The following is a 14,341-nucleotide window of genomic DNA, read 5'->3' on the forward strand; positions in this document are numbered from 1 at the left end:
TTGCTCAAATCTTGCAAATTGAGGGCTGTGGCTTCCTTGATTGAGTCAATCCATCTCTTGTTAGGTCTTCCTCTTTTCCTGCTGCACTCAGCTTTTCCTAGCATGACTGTCTTTTCTAGTGACTCTTGTGTTCTCATAATGTGACCAAAATATGATAGCCTCAGTTTAGTCATTTTAGCTTCTAAGGTCAGTTCAGGCCTGATTTGATCTATAACCCACTGATTTTTTGGCAGTCCACGGTATCTGTAACACTCTACTCCAACACCACATTTCAAAAGAATTTACTTTCTTCCTATCAGCTTTCTTCAATGTCCAGCTTTCACACCCATACATGGTATTAGGGAACACGATGGCATGAATTAACTTAATCTTGGTGGCCAGTGACACATCCTTACACTTCAGAATCTTTTCTAGCTCCTTCATGGCTGCCCATCCCAGTCTCAATCTCCTTCTGATTTCTTGGCTGCAGTCTCCCTTTTGGTTGATGATGGAGCCAAGGAATAGAAAGTACCACACTGGCTATCTACAGATTACAGTAGTCTGGCACTATGCTGATTTTAAAACTGTATGTGTTCCCTGGATTAATGACACGGTTGGAGAAGCATCCTTGCCCTGCCAAAATAGGGGCAGCAATTTAACAGGGGTGAATGTCAGAAAATATGGACTGCCCTGGCAAATTGGGGGGGGAGTTGGGGCAGAGAGGCAGAAGTTGGAGTGTATACCTATTTATGACTTTCTAAAATGTTTGTCCCTTGCTGGCCATACAAAAGGAAGACCAGATACATGTAAAACCAAATTAAATAATAGAGCAAATTATAAATCAGTTAAAGCTATGCGATGGTACAATGTGTACCCGGCTTGCTTCTTATGAAGGGTTCCCTGTCATCTGTTGGGGTTGTGTGTGTGTGTTTTGGTCTATATACTTCTTGTTAGTTGGGAATAATGGAATGCTAGGCTCTGTCTGTTGGAGAAGGGAACATCTTTCTTCTGCCTTCTTTGTTAGCAGAACTGGAAAATATGCTAGTGCTGGTTGGAGGGACTCTCCCTTCTTGTGTAAGGAATCTGCTCCAAAATTTTGTTTGACTTCAAAAGTGGCACTTTTTTGCCTAAGAGCTGATTAATGTTAGTCTGTGCCAACTTCCCCAGATGCATAAAGTATTGCTAATGGTCACTCTTGGTTGAACTGCTTATATATATTTTCTCTTTATGCTTGTCTACAAAGTGTTGTGTTCCCTTGTGCATCTGATGAAGTGAACTCCCGCCCATGAAATCGAATGCCCCAATAACTCTACTGGTCCTTAAGGTGCCAAAAGACTCCCTCCCTTCTCTACATTGTAACACACACATTTGATTTTGTCTAGCTCAGAACACCTCTTTCTTTTCTACATATTGGTTTCTTCTTTGGGGAGCGATGTATTTTTAGTTTTGCACCCTTCATGGTGTTCTACTTTTGCTCTAGAAATAACTTTTGGAACGACTGGGAGCCTTTCCTAGCCTTTCCTAGCATATATCCACAACCCCTTAGACCAATCCATGTGTTGCTATTGTGGTGTTTCCAGGTTAAGTAAGGATTTCCTCTTTAAAGAGAACGCATCTTGGTAACATCCTGTTATGTCTGAGGCATGGCATGGAGCAGCTGCATATGCGTCTGCTGAGGAGAGGTCTGTTTCAAGAAGCAAAGAGCCTTCCTAGCCTGCAGATTTACCGGTGAGCAAGCAGGCGGGACTACTTAACTTACAACAGTTTTTCTGCTTGTCTTTTTGGGTGCAGAATCGACATCCACAAAGAGCCACAACAGAAGGTTCTGCCAGGAGCAGGGAGGAGGAAAGGAACATTACCTTTCCTCCTACCAGGGGTCAGTGTGGTGTGTAGACGTCCCCTTAATTATCTAGATTTTTTTTTTCTTTGGATCTGACAAAGGCTTCTTGTTTTTGGCATTCCTTCAAGCTTAAACAGAAGTACCCCTTCATCCCTCTGGGCAAAACAGGACAAAGGATGTCGTGGATAACAGAAGGTGAACTGTCTATGCTGGAGAGATTCTGTGCCAGTGTGTTAAAAGTAAGTCAAACTGATGTTTAGTGTCAAATACTGTGTTTCTTGCATGCAGGTTTCTGACAAGCTGTGCTAGGCTGTGAGGGAATCCTCAATTAACCCTGGCTGTAAAGGATTATTTGGTTAGTAGCTTTTAGCCTTGGTAGTTAAATAGAGCTTGTATGTGCAAGTCTATGAGACGGTGGGGATCAATAATAAGGAATGGCCGTTGCCTCCCTGACCCTGCTGGCAACCTTCAAGAGGCTAGTGGGAGACTGGTTTTTGGAAACAATACAGACCTAACTAGACTCTCGGTAGCATCCTAAGCGGAGTTATACCCTTTTAAGCCCATTGACTACATTGGCCTTAGAAGGGGGTCACTCTGCTTAGGATTGTACTGGTCGACATTTTGAAGTGTGGGTTAGGGATGGATTTTCCCTATTCCTGTGAGGTCATCTTGTTAAACTATATCCCCATGTTTCAGGAAGAATTTCAAACTATGATCTTTCATATGGTAACAGCAGCTAGAATTACCTTTGCGAGATATTGGAAGTCAGATAATATTCCACCAATAGAAGAATGGCTCATGAAATGTAAAGAAACTTTTTTGGGAATCAAATTGATATTCTTAAAAAGAGGGAAGAGTGTATCTCAACTGACGGGCAAACTTCCCTCCCCAACAGTTGATCAATTGATGAAATTAAGTACTGTATAAAGATTTCAGTTGAATGTTATTTCAAATATTTCTGTTAATTTATATTTCTGTTAATTTATTATGTAATCTTAATTACTTGTTAAATAAAGTTCTATTATAAGTGGAGGGTAAGGATTGTATTGTTTGTTTGGTTCAGTCTTTTAGGAATTAACTTCTAAGGGTGTAGTATATTAGAAGTGCAGAAAGTGTTTGGTTAAGCTCTCCCACTTAACTTAAACTGCCCATAGGAACACTCTTCATTTAGGTCTTGGAAAGATGGCTTTCTCTTTGTTGTATGAATTTGGTCATATAATTTTTTTCCTCCTACTGTGGCTAAGAGTTTTGGGAGATTTCTCTACTCAGAGAAGTGCACCAGAGCTTGTTGCTGCTGATCTTTGAAAGGAAAAAAGAAAACTCTTAACTCTTCATTCTTAAAATCCTGCAGATTTTGCTAAATAAAACATGAGTCCAACAGTGCCTTAAAGATTAACAATATTAATTTCACTAGAAGCTTTTGTGGGTTAGAGTCCACTTCATAGTTAAATTGTGGAACTCCCTGCCCCAGAATGTGGTGATGGCTGCCAACTTGGAAGGCTTTAAGAGGGGACATGTTCATGGAGGAGAGGGGTATTCATGGCTAAGAGTTAAAATGGATACCAGTTATGCATGCCTATTCTCTCCAGGATCAGAGAAGCATGCCTGTTATATTAGGTGCTTAGTAACACAGGCAAGGCAATGCTGCTGCAGTCGTCTTGTTTGTGGGCTTCCTAGAGGCACCTGGTTGGCCACTGTGCGAACAGACGGCTGGACTTGATGGACCTTGGTCTGATCCAGCATGGCCTTCCTTATGTTCATCAGAAGCATTTGTACATCTATTAGGGTGCTTTGCTGATCAGTGATGTGTTATTATAGTTACTGATATGTGTCATTTAGCTTGTTTGATCCCCCCCAAAAAAAGAAAGAAAGGTGGGATATCCATTTTAAAATAAGGTGCAAATCTTGCTACCCAAACTATGTGGTCTGTGCCCACCACTTGAACTGTTAATAGAGGGCAATGCCTGCAGGGGTTAGTAGATGCAACTACTTTTCTCATCATGGCCCCCCCAGAGTGGCTTACAACATTATTCTCCCCTCCATTTTTATCCTCGCAACTTGGGCTGAGGGAGAGTTGGGTTTCCAGGTCACTCCCATTACCTTCCAGCAGAGTGCAGATTCTCTTCCCACTTTCTTACTGTAATTCCTCATGATCCTCAATGTGACTTCTCTAAAAGCTATACTCAGGTACCTTGTTGAGTATCTGTGTGTGCCCTTTCTCACTCCTCTGCCCACTGTTCATGTTCTAGACCTTTCCTTTCGCTCTCCTTAAAACATGAAGTTGGGTAAGGGGCTCAGCTAAAACTGAGTTGACTCTCATTCTCTTTCGCCTCAGCCTCTCTGTCTTTTCTTTGCATCCAGGCTGGACCGATGCCCAAGCATGTAGCATTCATCATGGACGGCAACCGGCGTTACGCTCAAAAGCATAATGTGAAAAAACTGGAAGGACACACGCAGGGATTTGCAAAACTGGCACAGGTGGGGAGTACCTTTTCTAAATAGGATGCAGAGGTCTAGTTGTGTCTCCATGACTTACTATATCTCTACTACAGAGCTGACCTTAGGATGCTTTTTTAAGGGGTTCCAGGGGGTTATTTTGTCTAGATGTTTTCTAAGGAAATCTTGCCAATTTATATAAATATGGTTTGGTATAATGGGGAAAGCAAGGTGTAAGGCTCAAAGTTATGGAGAGGTGTGAGGTAAAGGTGAACTTGGATCGTTCACGGGTAGTTGAGGCCCCTTCTCTAAAACCCTATGGCTTCCGGGGCGGGGGGAGTTAAACAAAGTGTTAGCATCTAACACAGGGTTGTCCAATCTTTTTGAGCCTGTGGATGCTTTTGGAATTTTGAGAAAGTGTAATGGGCACTGCCATAAAGTGGCTGCCACATGATACAGGACAGGTTGCAAAATGGCTGCCACTGGCGGCAGTTACAAGATGCTGGGAGATTCCAAGCCGAGGATCCTCCTTCAATAGAACTATCTATTTTGGAATACTTGAAGCCGATGTTGCCTACTCCTCTGAGGTGGAAGAAAGCCAGGATTGGCTCCCTCCTTTGGGAAGAAGCAAATGGGCGCTAAGGAGGCCGTGTTGGAGATTGGTGCTCTAGCCTTACAGAGATGTAAGGAACAGTGTGCCGATGATATACTGTTCATTAGCCTGTGAGTGTAAAAGCAGCAACTTGATTGACAAGTGTCTGGTACATTATTTTAAGTATAACTGGAGAGACAGTGTGGTTGCCAAGATTAGAGTTTTAGCCTAGGACTGGGAAGCCCTGCCTTCAAGTTTTCAATTGGCCATTAAATTTGCAAGTGACTTTGGATCAGTCTCTCTTCAGCCCAACAGAATTGTTGTGGAGGGGAGGTGGGGAAAGGAAGATGGCTTCTGTGCAGGCAGGACCAGGAACATCCAGACTTTTCTGGCCACACTGCAGCCATCCAGGCTTTGCTGCAGTCTTTCCTAAACCTTTGCAGGAATTGAGGTTTGGGAAACCATTGGGAGGAGGAGAAGAAGAGTGGGTTTTTATGTACCGACTTTCTCTACCACTTAAGGAAGAATCAAACCGTCTTACAATAACCTTCCCTTCCCCTCCCCACAACAGACACCCTGTGAGGTAGGTGGGGCTGAGAGAGTGTGACTAGCCCAAGGTCACCCAGCTGGCTTCATGTGTAGGAATGGGGAAACAAATCCAGTTGGCCAGACTAACCTCCTCTGCTCATGTGAGGGAGTGGGGAATTAAACCCGGTTCTCCAGATCAGAATCCACCGCTCTTAACCACTACACCATGCTGGCTCCCCATGAGATGGGTACTGTACAAATGCACCACAATGCAGAGGAGAAGTGGAGAGGGAAAAACCTAACAGCTGCAAACCTGGGGCAAATAACCTGTATGGAAAAGGCCCTTGATGAACCAATGGTCTGATTCAATATAAGGCAGCTGTATGTGATCAATGTGGCTGCGCTGGTTCCCTCATTACCCTTGTGTTTCAGATTTTGTCATAAATCCCTGAGATTGAGATACTAACTTGTACGTTTTGCTCAGATTCTTAGAATTTTGGGTGCAGCACGTGAACTGGGGACGCGTTCGGGTTGGATTGCATTCCTCAGTCCCTCAAGAGCTCCCCAACAGTCTAGATTAGAACCTGCAGCTGCATCCCATTGCGCAAGATAGCTGGGAGTTGGGGGAGTTGTGTTATGATCAGAACCTGCTAATTATGTGGTGTTCATCAGCATCAGAAGGTAGACGCTTATGAGAGGAAGGTGCCTGGCCGTTCCTCTGAGTTGAAGATGTTTGTCTTCCTCCACAAGATGACTGCGTGCAGTCCTGCTTGGGGTGTGGAATATGTTATAGTTGTACTGTGTAATTACTTCAAAGTGTTTGTGGTGAGTAGGTTTGGCGGTGGCAGTCTGAGTAATCCCAGTAGCCCTTTGAGATGGCTTGTGTAATTGAGAACCAGTGTGGAATAGTGGTTAAGCGCAGTGATTTGGAGCAGTGGACTCTGATCTGGAGAACCAGGTTTGATTCCCAGCTCCTCCACATGAGCAGCAAATGCTAATCTGGTGAACTGGATTTGTTTTCCCACTCCTATACATGAAGCCAGCTGGGGGACCCTGGGCTAGTCACAGCTCTCCTAGAGCTCTCTCAGCCCCACCAACCTCACAGGGTGTCTGTTGTGGGGAGGGGAAGGGAAGGTGATTGTAAGCCGGTTTGATTCTTCCTTAAGTGGTAGAGAAAGTCGGCATATAAAAACCAACTCTTCTTCTTCTTGATACATTCATCATAGTAAAAAATAATCATAAAGCTTATTCTGGTCTTTATTACTTCACTGTGTGTGGTGGGGGGAGGGGGTCATGTACTACCCGAATGTTGGAGGCTAGCCTGAACCTTTTATCCCAACATGTTAATATTTTTCCTCCATGAAGGGAGTATTCAGAAATGCACCCATGACCAAGACTAGGGAAAAAAATTATTGTATAAACATTAAACTTGGCTGTATCCCAGTTACTCTGCAGGTGCAGCCTAGAAACTGCTTTTATTAAAACCACAAAGATGTGGTGCTTTATAAAGATCTCTCTTTCATAACACTAGAAGGCGGGGTCATCTGCTGATGCTGGAGGGTGAGAGATTCAAAACAGATAAAAGGAAGTATTTCTTCACACAATGCATAGTTAAATTTTGGAACTCCCTGCCTCAGGTTGTGGTGATGGCTGCCAACTCGGAAGGCTTTAAGAGGGGAGGGGACATATTCATGGAGGAGAGGGCTATTCATGGATACTAGTCAAAATGGATACCAGTCATGATGCAGACCTATTCTCTCCAGGATCAGAGGAGCATGCCTGTTGTATTAGGTGCAGTGGGACACAGGCAGGACAATTCTGCTGCAGTCGTCATGTTTGGGGGCTTCCTAGAGGCCCCTGTTTGGCCACCATGTGAATGGACTGCTGGACTTGGTGGGCCTTGGTCTGATCCAGCGTGGCCTTTCTTCTGTTCTTACGTTCTTATTGGCACAAGTATTATGGCAGAATGTGTTGTAGGACTCTGAATGGAGCACGCAGTGGACTTTAACGTAAAAAAAAAAAAAGTCTGCTGCAGTAAACCTCTTAATCTTTAAGGTGCCACAAGATTTTTGATTGCTGTGACTACAGTGTCCGTTAATACAGCTGCCCCATCACCTATGGCCTCCTCTTCATCCTACCCTTCCTTCAAGGAGCTTGTGGCAGTGTGCACCGTTCTCCCTTCCTCTGTTTTTATCCTTACCGCAATCCTACAGGGTAGGTTAGGATGAGAGACAGAGTGTGTCACTGGTTGAGTACAGTGGTTAGAATATCATACTACAAATGTAGGAGACCCAGGTTCAAATCCATACTCTGTCATGGAGACTCACTGGGCGACCTTGGGCCAGTCACTCACCCTCAGCGTGGTGTAGTGGTTAAAAGCAGTGGTTTGGAGCAGTGGACTCTGATCTGGAGAACCGGGTTTGATTCCCCACTCCGTCACATGAGCGGCGGACGCTAATCTGGTGAACTGGGTTGGTTTCCCCACTCCTACACATGAAGCCAGCTGGATGACCTTGGGCTAGTCACCGCTCTCTTCGAGCTGTCTCAGCCCCACCTACCTCACAGGGTGTCTGTTGTGGGGAGGGGAAGGGAAGGAGATTGTAAGCTGGTTTGATTCTTCCTTAAGTGGTAGAGAAAGTCAGCATGTAAAAACCAACTCTTTTTCAGCCTAACCTACCTCACAGGTTTGTTGCAAGGATAAAATGGAAGAGAAAAAACTGATGTGAGCTGCTTTGGGTACTCATTGGGATGAAAAGCAGGATATAAATATCTGAATAAGGTTGTCCAGAAAGTTCATGGCAGTGTCCTAGTCCAGATCTCTATCTGCTGTACCACCCTGCCTTCTAGTAGAAAATGTTACTATTGAAGTTTGTGTATTCTTTAAGCTGTATGGGTGGTGCTATCCCCCTCTTTGGCTTTTAGTAATACTTTCCATCTTTACAGACTCTGCAGTGGTGTTTGTCTCTGGGCATCCGGGAAGTCACAGTTTACGCTTTCAGTATTGAGAACTTCAAGCGGTCCAAAGAAGAAGTAGACGGGCTGATGGAACTGGCGAGGCAGAAATTCATCCGTCTTCTTGAGGAACAGTAAGAGTCTATCTTACAAACCTCAGCCCCCCCCCCCCCAAACCCTAAGGAGAAACTCTGCCAGGAAATTTCATGGGCATGGGTATCAAACATAAGGCCCAAGGGCCGAATCTGGCCCCTTAAGAACTCTTATCCGGCTTGTGAGGCAGCCACCTACCCCCCTGTTTCTATCTGGGCTGGCGAGGCATGGCCCGGCCAAGTGATATTTATTTCATATCCAGCCCTTGTGACAATTGAGTTCGACTCCCCTGTTCTAGAGTAAAGATTGCGGGTAGGGGAAGGTGGGACAGTGAGAGAAAAGCACAGATCAAGTCAGTAATTCACCTGAAATATAATTTTTAGATCAGCACAAGGTAGGGACCTTCAAGGAATCAGTTGGGGGCAATAAGTGACTGAGGAATTTCCTTTCCCCACCCTGTTCTTCCCTTCCTTTTAGGGCCTTGAGCAGACCAATGTCCCCATTGCTTCTTTTCCCCTTAACTGACTCTCAGCTACTTTTAGTGTTCCAGAAGAAATGAGCCTGATTAGTTCTCATAGAATGTTTAAGGGGCTACCATTTTTTTAAAATTCTGCATGCCAGGAGAGTCAATCCTCCTGCCCTGAATTAAGAAACCCCTACCTTTCTAGGTGAGGCCTACTTAACTGCCATACTTGATCACCAATTTTTTCTTTTAGAGGAAACAAGCTAAGGGCCCTTGAGGAACTGGGAAGGATTTACAATTGTGACCTTCCGGTCCTCTGACCAGGGTTATCAACTCTGCCTTGGGAAATTCCTGGCAATTTGGGGGCTGTGCTTGGAGAGGGCAGAGTTTGGAGAGGGAAGGGGCTCAGCGGGGACATTATGTCCTGTAGGTCTCCTCTTCCTCCTAGACTCTGTGGTATATCACAGAGTCTGCCTACAAGTCTGCCATTTCCTCCAGTGGACAAAGAAGAAGAAGAGTTGGTTTTTATATGCCAACTTTCTCTACCACTTAAGGAAGAATCAAACCGGCTTACAATCACCTTCCCTTCCCCTCCCCACAACAGACACCCTATGAGGAAGGTGGGGCTGAGAGAGCTCTAAGAGAGCTGTGACTAGCTCAAGGTCACCCAGCTGGCTTCATATGTAGGAATGGGGAAACCAACCCAGTTCATCAGATTAGCTTCCGCCACTCATGTGGAGGAGTGGGGAATCAAACCTGGTTCTCCAGATCAGAGTCCACTGCTCCAAACCACCACTCTTAACCACTGCACCATGCTGGCTCTCCTGATGACTGCTGGAAATCAGTTGTTGTAATTCCAGAAGAATTCCAGGCCCCAGATGAAGGTTGACAGTTTTACCTGTGACCCACATCACTACTTCCAGAATACATTGAGGTCCAAAACAGACTGATTTCTTTATCTCCTTCTCCCCTCTTTTTTTTTTCTTTCAGTGGACTCAGCTGCCCTCAATATTCTGTGCCTCAATCCTGTATCTGGCTCCCCCCCTTTAATTTACACACCATATTTCTGAGGGAGTTCCCTAAGAACACAGAAACCCCTACACTGTCTGTGTGCCACCTGGTTTTTCTGCTTTCATGGCTGGCATGTGGGCCAACCACTTCGCTACTAGATATAGTCGTACCAACTGTATCATTATTATACTTGGGTAGTATTGTGGTTGTGAGGGTGAAGTCTTGCCACAAAAAGCATGTGTGTAAGTGGGCAGGAATGTGGGAAGAAAATGTAAGGGGAAAAACTATACGCATGCGAAAAAGAAACTGATGAGAAGGTGGTGCCCACAAGAGCCACCCATGGTCAACTGACTGGCAAACAAGATGGATATTGGGGGTGTCAGGCTAGAATTTACAGGCCAAAATGGCCACAGGCCTGTTAGCCCCACTTGGTGGGGGGAGAGCAGGATATAAAACCGGGGGTGGGGACCAGTTTGAGTTGTCATATCCTCGAATTAGATATTGGTGTTCAGAGAATGCCACTTTCACAATTTCAGTCTGCCATTCTTGGAGAATAAACGAATTTTTTTTAAAAAAGGTAATGGTCCCCTGGGGAAGCACCGGGTCATTCCTGACCCATGGGGTGATGTCACATCCCGACGTTTACTAGGCAGACTATGTTTACAGGGTGGTTTGCCACTGCCTTCCCCAGTCATCTTCCCTTTACCCCCAGCAAGCTGGGTACTCATTTGACCGACCTCGGAAGGATGGAAGGCTGGGTCGACCTTGAGCCGGCTACCTGAAAGCAACTTCCGTCAGGATCGAACTCAGGTCACGAGCAGAGCTTAGACTGCAGTACTGCAGCTTACCACTCTGCGCCACGGGGCTCTGTAAACGAATCACACACACACACTCTTGGTCTACAGCTCAATAAATATGCATGTATTCCCTCACACAATTCCTAGGAATGAAAAAATAATAATTACAGTTTTGAAACTGCCACACTGTATTGGCAATGGCATCCGTTCATTGTTAATTTTGTGAAACAATGAACCTTTATGGGGGGAAATAAAGTACCAGAAAATGCTCTGTCCCACACCTCTGCTCAGGTCTCATCTGATAAAAGTGGAGTAGTGGTTAGAGTAGAATTAGGATCGGTGAATCCCAGATTTAAATCCCCACTCTGCAATGGAAGCTCATTGGGTGACCTTGGGCCGGTCATTGCCTCTCAGCCTAACCTCCCCCACAGGATTGACTTGAGGATAAAATACAGGCGAACGCTTTGAGTTCCCTCACCAGGAAGAAAAATGGGGCATGACTGTCTAAATAAATAAAATTTGGCTCCTAATCAACAGAAATTTATGTTGGAGTTTTCTTGGCTGGTGGAGCCTGAGACGCAGGATGATCAGGCCCATCTTTCCACCAGCCAGGCCTCCATTACAGCCCCACTGTGTACACACTTCAGAATCTTGGAGCAAAAATGAATGAGGAAAAAGATTGTGTTTCCATCGACCAGTAAAATGCAAATTGCAGTTTCAGGTTTCATCGAGACTGTGCAGGAAAGGGAGCAGGTGTTTAACCCATCAACCTCCATTCAGTGTTATTGTCGAAAACCTTTGTTGTTGGCGGTTTAAAAGAGAAAGGGTGTGTGCCTTAAAGTGCGTTCCCCCCCTTTTAAAGTGCTAATAAAAGTGGAGCGGTGGACTCTGATCTGCAGAACCGGGTTTGATTCCCCACTCCTCCACATGAGGGGCGGACGCTAATCTGGTGAACTGGATTTGTTTCCCCACTCCTCCTCATGAAACCAGCTGGGTGACCTTGGGCTAGTCACACGCTCTCAGCCCCACCTATCTCATAGGGTGTCTGTTGTGGGGAAGGGAAGGTGATTGTTAGCCAGTTTGATTCTCCTTTAAGTGGTAGAGAAAGTCGGCATATAAAAACCAACTCTTCTTCCTCTTCTTAATAACAAAGCAAGGAGTCAGGTTGTGATGAACAAAACTGAATAGAGGTTGAAGGGTTAAATGCCTCTTCCCTTCTCCGCATGGCCCTGATGCAAATGGAAGCTGCCTGAGCTTGTAATTTTGCATTGGGGTTCCATTTATCTGGGAAAAGGGCCAGCTTACAAATGTTTTAAATAGATACATTTGTATAGATGGTGAGAGATGCATGATCCTCAGCTGTTTTTAATTTTATAAACTTTATTAATTTCCATTTCTATTTTGTTTACTAATATACCCCACCTTTCCTCTTGGCTTAAGGCAACTTTTGTTACAGCCGTCATAATATCAACAAAGTAAAACAACACCTTTGTCTAGAGTAGCTTAAGAAGCATAGTAGACCTTTGCCATTCAGAGGGGACCTGTTCCCGAGACGGCAGTGAATGGTGAAATCTGTGGGAAGCAGAGGGTCTGGTTCCTCCCAATAGCAAAATAACCACATTTCTCACAAAAAGTAACAATCAGCACCCCTGAGCATGTGGTGGGAGTGAACGCATGCACAGTGCTGATGAGCTAACGGCCATGCAGAGGCAGATGGGAAGGCAAGCATCCTCGTGCCCCCTGCATTGACTAAACACACAACGAAGTCATGTGCTTGGAGTAGCTGCATTATGTGGTTGGGCCATGGACTGCAGATAAGTGAAACCGTGTGCCGTGAAACCGTGAACAGTGAGGATCAGGTGTAACCCCACAATTCATTGCTGGTATCTTTCTTTATTTCACTTTGCAGGTGTTGCAGTAGATATTCATAGGGAGGGCTAAAATCTTTCCTGTCCTCTTTCATGCTCCCCCACACTTCTTTCTGCTTATGAGGAAACCATTGTGAATTACACTCAAGACTTAACAACCTCAGCCATGCCATCTTGAGCTCATCTGAGTGCTCGTCCTCTGACGTTAACATATGCCGCCACATGTCAGCAATGTCCTTCTGTTCTCTGCTGAGGGCAGGTCATTCCCTGTACAAAAGAATAAGTGGACATAAATCTGACACTGAAAATCACAGTAGTTAGAGAACAGTGGGTGAATATTTCAGTCTCCTGGGGCATTCTGTTACTGATCTTAAAGTCACCATTCTTCCATGGAAGGGCTTCAAAGGAAAAATCCCGCACAAAATTGCTGAAGTGACATTCATCAAAAAAAGTAACGCTACTCTGTCAGGTCTTAACTAATACCTCTCACTTATTACTTACTATAGATATTCATACCTTGCCTTTCACACACTATACAGATGTTTACTCCAGCGATACCTCTAACTTCCTGTTGCATCTGCTTATCTCATTTCATGCTGTGCTAGGTTTTGTAATTTGCTTATCTAACAAAAATTGGGAGTGTCTCTCTTACACCTGCTCTGAGTGAACTGATTATTCCGTGGATTAGATCTTGTTTTGAGCCTGCCTTTCTTTGAAATACTCTCCCCACCACCACCACCTTTCTATTGGATATATAAATCAGGCCTGATGGATGTATACTCTGGTGCATGTGATGAAGTGAGCTCTGACTTGCAAAAGCTTATCCTGGAGAGAAAAAATGTATAAGTATTTGAGGTGCCACTGATGCGGCCCAACATGACCTCCCATTACTATGTCCCCCATTTAAAAAATAAAATATATTCATAGTTTATATGGAACATTTCTTTAGGTATGCAAGGTTTAACTACTGTGTCATCTTACGTAGCACACCATTTTCAGCACACTGACGTCAGGGCATAACTAGGTTTAGGACTCCACTGTTAATATGGTTTATGTTGGCATTGCTTGGCCTTGGCTTGTATCTCAACAAATCTCTTCCCTCTTTATAGGGACAATCTGGAGAAACATGGGGTCTGTGTTCGAGTCCTTGGAGACCTGACACTCTTGCCACTAGATATCCAGAAGCTGATCGCCAAGGTTGTGTTGACTACAAAGCAATATAACAAGTGAGTCCTGCCATAACTTTTTTATCAATACATTTGTATATACAGGCTACATCAGGGCTATGTCAGCATCTGGGCTATAGAGCCAAATGTGGCTTGGTACAGAACCAAATAACTCACTCTTCGAAAAAGAAAAGGAAACATTTAAACATTGGAGGGGTGTGTGGATACTAGAATAACCACTACATGAAGGGAATGGCAGGAAAAGATTTCTAGGGGACTGATGGGCTTCCTAGAGATGCTTTGCAGAAAGAGAAGTGGATTACGGGCAAGGGTGAGCCACTCTCAGATTTATGCCCATGCATTGAAACAGTCGCACACGGTGCTTGTGTGTGTTTTTTTTATTAATTACTGTGAAATCTTATGAGTGCCACTTTCCAATAAAGGGCTAGTGAAAACAATGTTAGGGCTGCAAAAACTTTACAGATTATTGATGTGTCAGTTATCAGTAATGTTCACTTGTATAGTTTGAAGCTGTGCAAATGGGTGTACTTATACTGTTTTCTTAATCTCTTTAATTTATAGACAGTTGCAGATCACTGTGCTAATGTGTGTGTGT

The 14,341-nt window shown here is 44.5% G+C and overlaps 1 protein-coding gene across 1 annotated transcript in view; it reads left to right on the forward strand.

The window, feature by feature from the left end:
* The first annotated feature begins 1,952 nt into the window (after window positions 1-1,952).
* Window positions 1,953-14,341, forward strand: part of DHDDS (dehydrodolichyl diphosphate synthase subunit) — a 28,272-nt gene continuing 15,883 nt past the window's right edge. The window contains exons 1-4 of the mRNA XM_056846976.1: window positions 1,953-2,058; window positions 4,181-4,297; window positions 8,319-8,461; window positions 13,669-13,785. Of these exons, the coding sequence (XP_056702954.1) occupies window positions 1,996-2,058; window positions 4,181-4,297; window positions 8,319-8,461; window positions 13,669-13,785 (440 nt within the window). The 5' untranslated portion in view covers window positions 1,953-1,995. The remainder of the gene's footprint in view (window positions 2,059-4,180; window positions 4,298-8,318; window positions 8,462-13,668; window positions 13,786-14,341) is intronic.

This window comes from Euleptes europaea, chromosome 3, assembly GCF_029931775.1.
Source record: "Euleptes europaea isolate rEulEur1 chromosome 3, rEulEur1.hap1, whole genome shotgun sequence".
In the NCBI taxonomy this organism is placed as follows: Eukaryota; Metazoa; Chordata; class Lepidosauria; order Squamata; family Sphaerodactylidae; genus Euleptes; species Euleptes europaea.